Source organism: Cyprinus carpio, chromosome A21, assembly GCF_018340385.1.
Source record: "Cyprinus carpio isolate SPL01 chromosome A21, ASM1834038v1, whole genome shotgun sequence".
NCBI lineage: Eukaryota > Metazoa > Chordata > Actinopteri > Cypriniformes > Cyprinidae > Cyprinus > Cyprinus carpio.
In genome coordinates this window covers 2,247,346-2,260,908 of record NC_056592.1, presented here as the reverse complement: position 1 = coordinate 2,260,908, position 13,563 = coordinate 2,247,346, and the positions used below count along the sequence as shown (strand labels likewise).

General features: G+C 32.4%; 1 protein-coding gene across 1 annotated transcript in view; it reads right to left on the bottom strand.

Moving 5' to 3' along the window:
- LOC109046187 (CBP80/20-dependent translation initiation factor-like) overlaps positions 1 to 13,563 on the bottom strand; it is a 59,325-nt gene that overhangs the window by 1,317 nt on the left and 44,445 nt on the right. The window contains exons 13-14 of the mRNA XM_042711362.1: positions 9,260 to 9,415; positions 1,380 to 1,433 (exon numbers count right to left, since the gene is read on the bottom strand). Of these exons, the coding sequence (XP_042567296.1) occupies positions 1,380 to 1,433; positions 9,260 to 9,415 (210 nt within the window). The remainder of the gene's footprint in view (positions 1 to 1,379; positions 1,434 to 9,259; positions 9,416 to 13,563) is intronic.

Sequence of the window (13,563 nt, the reverse complement as noted above, 5' to 3'; positions counted from 1 at the left end):
ATGTAAAATACATTTTAAGGTGACCTGGACATGCTTTACGTGAGACTCACACTGAGGTTTGAGTTGAAATGACTGTATGTGGATTGACAGCACGTCACGGATGCAGTGCATCAACATTTACTCCAAAATATGTCATTAACGAGGGATGGTGAAAGACAGACAAAGAGAGGCAGGAATCACTGAGTGGTTTCTGAGAGGAAATCAGATGTTCAAAGGGAGATGGACACACTCAGGCTAAAGCAAGGGTCAGAGGTCAACTCCACAGGGGGCACAGAGAAACAGATGCTAGTCTGAGAGAAAGAGAGACAGAGACAAAGAGAGAGCAAGAGAGAGAGACTGGGAGTGGAGGGTAGGAATCTGTTGTGAAGAAATGTTTTCTGATGATGATGTTTTTTGTGGGATGGGACATCATTTACTGTCTGGATGGAGCCACACTCAAGTAAACACTGAAGAATTTGTATTTTACAAATATTTATATATTCATTTATTTATTTGTGGTGCAACGACACACTCACATTTTCAGACTATTTTATAGTAATGATGATAATTTTAATAAATTAGATTTTTATATATTTTCTTTTATTAATTTAATAAAATGAAATAAAAATTTTATACATTCATTTAATTTGATATTTTTAAGATTTTTTGTATTGTGCCATCATTTAGTGTTATGATTATACTAGAGTCTATATTTTAAATATATTTGATGCATAAAATATATACATGTATAGGATTTTTTTCCACTTCAAAAATATGAATTATGCAAAAAAATAAAATAATAATAATAATAATAATAATGGAAAAATAAAATGCATCTTTATTTTATATTAAAATGCATCTTTTATTATTAATTTTTTTAATCATTTAAAAAAAGAAAAAAAATAATTTAGTTATTTTGTTTATTTATCTTATTAACTGAAAAACATAAATATAAAAATATAAAAAAAATTATATATTTAAATCCTTTATTTTTTCCCATTATTAATCCTCTTTTAAATGGAAAATATGTATTTATTTAGGTCTATTTTTATATTTATTTTATTTTTATATTTTTCCATTTCAAAAGATAAATGTTATTTTCATTTAGCCTTTGTTGTGAATAAATGCTTGTAAGCTTGGCCACTGAAAACACATCTTTAGACTTCTGCATTCTGTTCAGCTGAACACAAGAACATGTGCTGTTTGAACTCGTGCCTTCTTACAGCTGTAAACAACCGAGAAAACAAAAAAACAAAAGGGAAAGAAGCAAACAAACAACTGCTTGCATTTCTAAACGAGCACAACACACTCCAGAAAGCACCTTCCTCTGTTGAAGAAGTTAATCAGACACACGAGGGTTTGGGCCAGTCGCTGTTCCAGTCTCTCGCTCATAAACTCACCTCCATCGAACAGCAGAGCACAGCGTCCTCCTTCACCTCCGGAGACTCCAGGAGCTGAAACACAGAAAACACACCTCACTTCAGCGAGTGACCACTCACACTCACTCAAACATTCAACATCTTTAGTACATTCACATTTATGAATTTGAGAGACGATTTTATCCATTGCATCCAGAGTCTATATTTAAGTCAAGACATTACAGGTGAATAGAGTAAAAAGAGTAACTAATATATATCACTAGATATTAATTTTATTATTATTATTATTATTATAGAAATCATTCTTACAAAACAACAACAACAACAATTATTATCATTATTAGTAGTATTGTATTGAATTTGTTGCTGTTACTACTACTACCACTACTACTACTTAGTATGAAAATATGTATTATTATTATTATTATTATAAAATAAATCTTGGTTTTAGGATATTCCTTAAAATCTATTATTATTATTACTATTACTATTGTATTTGTTGCTGTTGTTAATACTACTACTATGACTACAAATACTAATAAGTATTAAAATATGTATTATTATTATTATTAATAAAACATTTTAATACATTTCATTATAACAATTCTTATTATTAGTAGTTTACTAGAGGTGAAAAAAATAATAGATATAACTAATAGAATATAATAATTATTATATTATGTATTCTATGATGCAATAATTATTAAATGATAACAACTAATAGATATCCCAGTTGATTAATCACAGTACATTAAGAATTGTTTTTTAAATGTTATGATTAAATATGCAAATAATGCATAAAATTGCACTCATTTGCACACATTTCTATTTCATATTGTTGACATACTTAACGTTAAAGATTTTTAAAGAGGGGATTTTAGATTTCATATATTCATATAAATTCATGTATGTGTAAAGACATGTTATGGAAGCAAAACTTTTGACTTGTTTTTATTTCTGTAGGGTTTGAGCTACTTGTATATGCATGATTAATCTGCATTCTTCTCTCGTCCTGCGTGTTTAACAGACTTCAGCTTTCAGGAGGTCCCTGCCTGTAATCCAGAACCACACATCACTACACCAATCATCTTTCACTTCCTCTTTCACTGTTCCTCAAAAACCACCAGGCGACAGACGCCAGCGAGAGCGATATAAGCCACGTCCCAGTCTGAACCCCAGACGACTGCTGTGACAGACAGAAAAGCGCTGGCTCTGACCACAAAAACAGAAGTGCAACTCACTCAACAGGACAAATACACTTTATTATTCTGCAGCTGAGCCTGACGCAAGACTTTATTTCTGTGTGTGAAAGGCAATTTTAACAGTATCATCAGTGCACTTTGGTGCATCAATGCATGAATGCAATGAAAATGCACCTGCATAAATGCACCTGCAAATTTCAATAAACAAACAAATGCACACATTTATGCATCTAATAATGTTCCCAGCATTTTGCATTTCATAATATTGCTACTATATTTGAATCCTGTGGTCTGGTTTCCCATACATTCACTTATCTTTTCCAATAACAGACACGATTATGTAATTTTTATGTAAGAATGTTCTTTTCGTCTTGGCTAACGTGTTTGTGTAATGCAGAATTGCTGATATGACCCACGAACTGTGTTCAAATCATGAGAACACATTAATGACTCAATGATTCATTCAGAAATGAGGAGACAGTTCTCTTTTGCCATTAGTATTTCTGTAGTTTTCTCATCTGAACGCCTGAGTGATGAAACAGCACTAAAAGAAACACACCAGATATGAATTATAACTAAAGATGATTCTGGATATTGACTAGATCTTCATAACCTTGAGCTGAGCTGAATCAACATTTGTGAAAGACAATCTGAAAGCTAAAGCTCAGTTATCAAAGTGAGAAGAGAGACTGTTAATGATACCGGAAATAAAATAAAAGTTTGGTTTAACTTGACAAATTTATGAAAGAAATATGCTACTATAGTAGAGAACCATATCAAGGTAAAGTAACAATAAATAAAAGTAATAATGATGATAATGATTATAATAAAATGTATTAAAACATTATTATTATTAAAAATATCCTGGTTTTTCAATATTTCTTTAAAAACAATATTTATTCAATAAATATTATTACTGTATTTTTGTAGTTGTTCATAGAAATAATAATAATAATAACAGCATTATTATTATTATTATTATTATTATTATTATACAAATAAAATGTATTAAAACATGTTATTATTATTATTATATCTTGGTTATATGATATTCTTTACAAAACGATATTATTTAATAAACATTTTTATTAATATTAATAATTATTATTAATAAGTGATAATTACTTCTACTACTACTACTACTACTATTAGTAGTATTATTATATTTGTTATAGTTGTTCATGATAATAATAATAATAATAATATGTATTAAAATAAGTATTATCATTATTTTTGCTGCTATTGCTAATAATAAAAAATATGTATTATTATTATTAATTTATTTATAAGGAATAGCATACAAGCATTTATTTATTTATTTATATTTTCATTTTTATGCAAGTTCTGGTGTGCAGCACCTTATTTGACAAAATAAATAATAATAATAATAATAATAATAATAATAATGATAATAATAATAATAATTAAAAATATTTATAAATAAATAAATAAATAAATAAATATATATATACATGTTGTAAATGAATTGTTATATTTGATTACACTGTAAAAGATTGATACAATTGTTAAAGTTTTGAATTTATTTCATAAGACATCATTTCTGATGATAAATTTGATGATAAATTCTAAATCCAGAATTTTTTTTTAAAGAAAACATAGAATACAGAAAAATAAAACTGAATTAATGGGGCCCTAAATGAAAAGGTAGCTTATTCAATGAAGTTTACTTGTAAACAACAAACAAAATATGATAACATTCATAATGTCTAACAAAAACATGGAATGCATTTCCTTCCCTATTAATGGTATGAAATGATGAATACTGATATCAAATGATATGCAAAACATATTGAGATAATATTTCACCCAGCCCAACCTATAAGTGGTGTTTTCTAAGTCAAAATTCCCCTAGAAATCTACTATTCCTCAAATTTAACGTGACTAAGTTAAGAAATAAACTCATTTTTTTCAAAGTTGTGCAGCTGTCACATGACTGATGTATGAACAACTTTAATAATACATTCATGGTGTTTTTTGGAGCTCTTGCCCCTGAAGGTGGACTGTCTGTGGATCAGTGTGTGTGTGTGTGTGTGTATGCTTCTGAAGAGGTCTACTGAGACGACAAGCAGAGCGGTGGGTGGGAAAAAAAGCGCTTTGTGAGGCAGGGTGCTGTAGGGGCTGATCAAAGCTGACGCGAGCGGCTCTGGATACTGTCTCAGAAAACAGCTGACAGCTCCCGCAATAATCCACCAAAACCAGGAATCTCACTGAAACAGACTCGCTCTAAAAATATACTTCACTCACGGCGGACCACAACATTACAGCAGACATTTATACAGATCAGCCACTTTAAGAGCCACAATCTACACTTGCTTGCTTAATGTTTACCTACAATCTTACTCAAAGTTCTTACTTCAAAATATTAAACAGTTACTGTTCCTTTAAGACTTTATATGTAATTGACCTGCATTATGACTGGCTGATCTGCTTCTTTGTGTAGTGAATATTACAGTATTTCCTACATCATTTGGTTTTAGAAGGCAACAAAACGCTGTTACTTTTGGCCTTGGTTCTATATGAAATAAAAGATAACATGCAAGTAGTGATTCTTCAGAATAACATGACAAAAGGCCAGAACGATCTTTTCTAACATGAGCACATGTCAATTAGCCCGATGTTAAACAGACGGCAGATCGACAGATGGCTCTCCTGTTTAGATTGAAACATTACAATGTTTGATGTAGTCGAATGAAAATACAAATGTTAAAAATACTGTTTTTGTTGAGAAAATTATGTCATGCCTGCATGATTTACTCAGACTCAAGCCTAAATGCCGTGTAAGACTTTCTTCTTTTTGACAAATAAAATCGGTAAACTAAAGTAAACTAAAATAAAGTCAAATGAAATAAAAATTAATATAGATTATTTAATAATATAATGTTTAAATAAAACATTTATACTTATATTCAGCAAGGATGCATTAAATTAATCAAAAAATACAGTAATGCTATCATTTTTAACTTTTATCATGGTCTCCACAAAAATATGAGCAGCAAATCAGCATATTAGACTGATTTCTGAAGACTGGAGTAATGATGCTGAAAATACAGTTTTGATTACAGAAATAAATTACATTTTACAATACATTCACATTGAAAACAGCTATTTGAAATAGTAATAATATTTAACAATTTTTACTGTATTTTTGTTCAAATAAATGCAGCTTTGGTGAGCAGAAGAGTCAAAACAAAAATCTTAACGAAACATTTGAACAGTATGTTATATATTTCTCAATAGAGACTTCCTTTAATTGTAAGAGTTCCCAGCATTAAAAATCCCAGATATCTTCTGTGGGAACTCTGTTTTAGAACTTTTCTCTCTATAATAAAATTTCACCTGCAAAGACTGAAGGACCCTAACAAACCAGCATATTATAACAGAAAACCAGTCTGAAAAAATCTAAAATATCATTTCCAGAGAAACTGTCTGAATCTATGATAAGATATAGCAGACGTGAATCCATGGGAGTGAACGTGTATAATGGTGTCTGGAAGGATCTAGTCCTGGTGGTCTAGTGGGGTAATTTACTGACGGGGTCTCGTTGTTCTGGTCTCCAGAGTAACAGCTGCTTTAAGACTAGAGATCTATAGTCCATAATGACGTCCCGGAGAGCAGGAGCACAGCTCGCCTTACAGAAACCACCTCAAACTAACACAACACCAACACAAGTCCACATCACAATCAGCCTCAGACAGCCTGTAATCATCTCCCTATAGACAAACATTAACATGATCCTGCATGGTCTAACTCTCCACTACCACTAAGAGACATATTTAATGATTATATGCATGTCTAAAAATCAATCGATTCATAAAAAAGACCCAGATATTGAGTTTTGAGAGCATTAAAGAATAGTTCACCCAAAATTGACTTATCCACAGTAGAACATGCATGAGGTTGCCAGTTACTAGTAGAGTGTTTGTGTTAATGATAAAATAATAAATATACAAATAAAACCTTGAATTTCTCCTCTTCTCTAGTTCTTCTTAATCTAGTTGTGTAATAAACCTGGCGTTTTACATTACAAATATTGTTGGCTCTTTGACTAATTGCTTTCGTTCCTCTCTTCTAAGTCACTTTGGATAAAAATGTCTGCGTAATGCATAAAAGTAATGCGTCTTTCTTTGACTAAAACTAGTTTATTTTTAACAATGAGTCTGCAATGCTGACTCATGTCACAGAAAAAAAAATCATTATTGCTGCAAAAAGTGCAGTTTATGTGCAAAAGTCTATAAAATCACCAACACAAACCATATATTTCAGCTTTCATTTTGCATTTACATCTCAAATTTTTTCTTCTAATCTTCAATTGATGATTATAGGACACAATCACAATCACATAACATAACATAACATAACATAACATAACATAACATAACATAACATAACATAACATAACATAACATAACATAACATAACATAACATAACATAACATAACATAACATAACATAACATATTATTATTATTTTATTTGGGATTGTTTTAAAGTTCATTGTTTAAAAGGTAACTCTACATTTTACCCAGACAAGATTTAAAAGTAGATAAAATTCAAAAGAATTCTGTAGAATGTAACTGTAAATAATTGTTTTAAATAATTTTTTTAAATAATTTTTTAAAGTTGTAAAAAAAGTTTATTGGAGTAGGTTTTACAAGAAAAAACTATTCCAGTTTTCTATTTAAAAATGCATGTTTAATTCAATGCATTACTTGCTGTTTCTTTGCAATTGCTTGTGAAATTTATTTGCAATGTCTGCATGAAAATTGCTTCTACAATCTACTTCTTTATTTAGTGTAGGTCCTCAACTGAGAAAAAAAGTGCATACAAGACTAAGTTTTAAAATATGTCATGTATATGAGTTCTAAATGTATGCAACTGATTGTAAAACTGCACAGAAGAACCCAACAAAAGGATTTGAGAAGATCAGAGAAGCATCCAACCCTTCAGCTCAAGCAGCTTTCAAATAAACAACAGACAGTCTCTTTTCTCCCTCCCTCCATTCATCCTGTCTTTTATTTTCTCCCACACCCTCAGTGCTCCAAATACACCTGTCAGCTCCAAACTACAGCTGGATCACCTGTAATTAAGCAACCAGCTCTGCCGGTCCGCCGTGCACACAACACACACTTCACACCGTGCTGAGACGGGCCTGTACACACACTGTAATCGCTGTCACACACGACACAAAGAGCCTGTTAGGACTCCCAGACCATCGTGTCGGGACGTGCCGATACGAGAGACGAATGTGATGTTAATCCGGCTGCGCTCTTGAATAGCAGCATTCATACGGCACAAACACACGCCGAACTCTCACCCAGATCACAGCTCTTTGATGAAGAATCAAACTCTGGCTTTTGACAGATCACGTCTGTCATCACCTGAACAACTGACAGGATTCATCGCAGACAGGGAAGCCCTATTTAACAGCCATCGGGGCATTTCTCCAGACAAAAGCCATCTTTAAGCCTTAAAGGGGTCGAATTATGAAAAATCCTAACCTTTTGAAATGAAAGTTTGATATTTTGTGAAACTACCTTTACTGAAAAACTTTCAAGCATTGTTATTACTATTCTGTAAAATAACAAAATAAGACATATACCTATTGTAAGATTTCACTGTAAATTAAAAAATATTCAAGAATTATTATTATTATTATTATTATATAAAATATTAAACAAAATAAGACATATTCCTATTGTAATATTTGTAAAAATAGTGATATTGATATATAAATTTCATTTTTGGCCAAATAACTAATGATAATAATATTATTAATAACATTTTTTTAAAAGAATTCTTAAATATCTTAAAATGTTTATTTTACAGTGAAATATTACAACAGGAATAGCCTATGTCTTATTTTGTTTCATATTTTGAATGCAAAAAAAAAAAATCACAACAACAATAATAATAATAAATTCTTTAATGTTTTTAATTTACAGTGAAATATTGTGAAAGATGTGTATTTTTATTTAAAGTATTTATTTAATTTAAGTATTTATTTTAATAAATACTTTAGAATTTATTAATTTACTTTATACATTTATTATTTATAGTATTTTAATATTTTATATTAAAATACTATAAATAATAATGTATAAAGTAAAATTTACTTCTATTGGTATAAATAAATAACTAAATATATATATATATATATATATATATATATATATATATATATATATATATATATATCTATATATATAATATATATATACACACACACTGTATGTGTGTGTGTGTGTGTGTTATATTGATATCTAAATCACATTTTTGGCAAACCTTTCACTGCATTTTAAATCGCAATTGCAGTTTTATCGGTAAAAAAAGGTAAAAAAAGGTAACTTTTTAGAGTTACTGCAGCTGCAAACTATGTAAAATTCATTACCTTCATTACCATCAGAAAAGGCATTTAACTACAACCATTCACATTTACACATCAACAACATCTATCCAGTGTTCAGCAACTTGACCCCTCTCTGGTGAGTTATATATGCTATTTCTAAACAGCTGAAGAACTAAATGTGTAGGAAGGTTGTGTTGGTTTCCATCTCTGTCTAGCTGTTGTTCATTCCTCTTTCTCTAGGAGTTAACGTGTCGTTCAGAGCGGGAGTGATTCTGCGTTCTGCACGTCGGCAGGTTTGCAGTGTGTAGTTGATGTGTTGTGTAGTTTGTGTACCTCTCTCAGACAGGAGTATATGGGGCAGACCAGCACTCTGAACGGCTCTCCAGCACTGCTCCTCATGGTGCCGAACACTTCACACAGAAACGTGATGAAGCCCAGCCAGCACTCCACATCTGTCTGCTGCAGCTCCTCGCGCCGCGTGAAGTCCCTCTGCAGACGCATGGAGAGACAGAGACAGTCATGATACACGCATCAACACACACACACACACACACTCACACACACACACACACACACACACACACACACACACACACACACACACACACACACACTCACTCAGAGACGACAACATACAGACGCTTTCACACCCATTCCACTTCCCAGCATCTACAGTTAGACTCTACGTCTCGCATTCAGACAACTGCTGATTCAATTTGCTGGACATTTGTTTGCTACCAGAAAAAAAAGTGTTAACCTGGATTAGTCAAAGGGTGGCATAACATCATTAGAAAAAGTATTCCTTTAGACTTTCGAACATGTGTTATTCATTTGCCCACTGAAGCTTGTCACCAAGTCTGAACTCTTGATCATATTAATGCATAAGCAATATTTTGATATGTGCGGTATATCATAATGCTACTGTCTTTATGGTTTGTTTGTTTATTAACTAAATTTATTAAATAAAAACTAAATATTATTTATTAAATAAATATTTCATATTTATATAATAAATGTAATATTTAATGAATATTTAATTTATTGCATAAATATTTAAAAACAAATATTAAATTAATTAAATATTAATTTATGTATTTATTTACTTATTCAGTCATTCCTTTCTCTCTTCTTTCCTCCATTTATTTTTTGCTCAAGTGTTGTAAGTGTTGGAATTTGTTCGATTGGTTTTATGTTGTAAGTGATTAAAATGTTCATAAAAAATAAATTTAAAGAATTGTTTCAATTTTAGAAACTACTATAGAAATTCAATATTATTTTTGATTATGGCACAGCCCTGCATCTTGAAAAATAGTTCTGCTGATTTGCAAAAAAAGGCCTAACATAACCTAATTTGATGATGCGGAGTTCAAAAATACAGATAAAACCTTTCCATGATGTAGAGTTTTTTTCACTAAATAAGAATGAAGATTTTTCACCTTACAAATGTGACCCTGGAGCACAAAAGCAGTCTTAAGTCTCTGGGGTATATTTGTAGCAATAGCCAAAAATACATTGTATGAGTCAAAATTATAGATTTCTCTTTCATGTCAAAAATCATTAGGATATTTAGTAAAGATCATGTTCCATGAAAATATTTAGTAAATTTCCTACCATAAATAAATCAAAACTTCATTTTTGATTAGTAATATGAATTGCTAAGAACTTCATTTAAACAACTTTAAAGATGATTTTCTCAATATTTTGACTTTTTTGCTCCCTCAGATTCCAGATTTTCAAATATTGCATCTCAGCCAAATATTGTCCTCCTAACAAACCATACATTAATGGAAAGATGATTTATTCAGATTTCAAATGATGTATAAATCTCAATTTAGAAAACTGGACACTTAAGACTGGTTTTGTGGTCTAAGGTCACAATTGGTCATAGAAGGCAAAAATACTACGAAATGCATCATATTTTGTGAGAAAGTGTGACACAGTAGAACTACACAGCCACTATTTTTGGAATCAGCACCTCACAATTAGTAAGAAACACGTATTGGGTCTGCAAATATGATGCGAGATGAAGTGATTATTAAACTTCTGCACCAAAAAATGCTGGAGAGATGAAGACATTGGAGGCATTTCTGGAAGATTTCGTTTTTACTACAAATAGCATCTCATATGAGTGTATCCGTGGCAACCAGGCATTTCAAAATGGTGTTAGGTATAAAACAAAAAACATATTAACTATGTTAATACACACACACACACACACACACACACACACACACACACACAAGGCAGCTCATCTTTTTTGTTTGGTTGGATGTGTGTTTTTTTGTGGATTGTTTATATGAGTTGGTTGGGGCGTGTGTTTTCTTTGGGTGGGGTAGGAGACGGCATCTTCTGATCTCTGTTACATAACCCCATCAGAACGAAAGCGTCTGCTCCAGCGCCAGACGGGTGAAGAGCGCAGGTTTATGTGAGGACAAACCAGATGATTCATGCACCTACACACGCACAAAACTCCAGACTGATGCTCCACACGGGGTTAACTGGATAATGCACGTTAAAAATAATAATAATAATCAATAATAATCAATCATTCAATAATAATAAAAATAATAATCATATTATAATATTACAATTATATTTTAATTTAAATACTATTATTATTATTATTTAAGTCATATTGATATATAAATAGCAAAAATGTTTGTATTGTGACTTTATCTATTTAAACAATTACTCTACCTTTCAAAAGTAAGATTTTTTTTCAACATTGATAATAATCAGAATTGTTTCTTGAGCAGCAAATCAGTATATTAGAATGATTTCTGAAGATCATGTGACACTGAAGACTGGAGTAATGATGCTGAAAATTCAGCTTTGATCAAAGGAATAAATTACAGTTTAATATATGTTCACATAGAAAATTGCTTTTTTGAATTGTAATAATATTTCACAAACAAGTTTTTACTGTATTTTTGATCAAATAAATGCAAGAGAGAAAAAACCTTCTGACAACTACATGCAAAAGCAACACATAAACGCATCACTGTTTGCTGTAAGAGCATGTCACTTTTAAAATAGCCTTTTATAGATGCTAAATAATGCTAATGTTACAACTGATGAAAATAAATCATAAAAATTAAATGCTGTACATTATTATTTTGTATGCTTTATCAAAGGTTAGTAGTTGCCTGCAGTACCTTCCCTTCATGATCCTGTTATTGACACGTTAGCAGGATTGCACTTGTTTGAGATGCAGTGTGTTGGTCTATGTGTTTTTGTGAGTGTGCCATGTGTGTGTGTGTTTGGAGCAGGATGTGTGTTTTGGCCACAGCAGAAGTGGGTCAGAGTTCTGGTGTCACATCACACTGAGAAATGAGTCTAACAGTCTGTTCCCAAAAACAATGACAAAATGCTTAGAGCTTTACCACTGAAACCACAGTACAGACAGACTGACCCAAACAACAATCAGGCTTGCAGCCTGAAATAAAAAAGAACACAGTTTTTGTTTTATCCAGCTGTATTTAAAGCAACTTATAAGATATACAGTAACACCAACATGTCAGAAAAAACCTACAGAAATCACTGAGTTGGAAGAAGGATCACCCCCTCCTAAAAATGTTAAGTTAAGTTAAGTTAAGTTAAGTGACATACAGCCAAGTATGGTGACCCATACTCAGATTTCGTGCTCTGCATTTAACCCATCCAAAGTACACACACACACTGTGAACACACACACACACACTGTGAACACACACCCGGAGCAGTGTGCAGGCCATTTATGCTGCGGGCGCCCGGGGAGCAGTTTGGGGGTTCGGTGCCTTGCTCAAGGGCACCTCAGTCGTGGTATTGCTGGCCCGAGACTCGAACCCACAACCTTAGGGTTAGGAGTCAAACTCTCATGACTCCTAACCCTCATGACTCCTAAAAATGCCTTGTAAACTGAATCAGTTGCAGCTGATCAGCTTCCCAATGGCACACAAAGTCATCTGACTTTCAACTGTGATCAGCTGTGCTCAATTTGATCAGCTCAGCATGAAAAGAGCTTTCCTGGAGCATTTCAGTCCTTGGTAGTGCAACTGAAGCAAACAATCAACTACGGGTGACAAGCCACTGTCAAAAGATCTCCGGGATAAAGTTGTGGACAGGCACAAGTCAGGAGATGGAGACAAAAAAAAAATTCAAAGGCTTTATTAGTGCCTAAAGGCACAGGGAAGTCTATTATTAAGAAGTGGAAGGTATTTGGTAAAACAGAGACCCTCCCTGGATCATCTCCAAACTGGATGAAAGAACCGGGAGCAAACTGGTCAGAAAGGCGACCAAGAGGCAGACAGCAGCTCTGAAGCAGTGAGTGGTCATTGTGTGCATGTGACAACAATATCACAAATCCTCCACAAATGTGGCTTGTATGGGAGGGTTGCAAGAAAAAAGCCGCTCCTCAAGAAAGGGCACATGCAGTCATGACTGAGCTTTGCCAAAACACACTCAGAAGATTCTGAGGCAGATGAGACTAAAATGTAATTATTTAGCCTCATCACCAAACAATATGTCTGGTGGAAATCCTATACAGCTCAGCATCCAAATAACAGCATTCCTCCAGTAAAGCATGGAGTGGTAGTATCCTGTTATGGGGGTGTTTCTCTGCAGCAGGGTCTGAAGCACTCATCAAGATTGATGGGAAA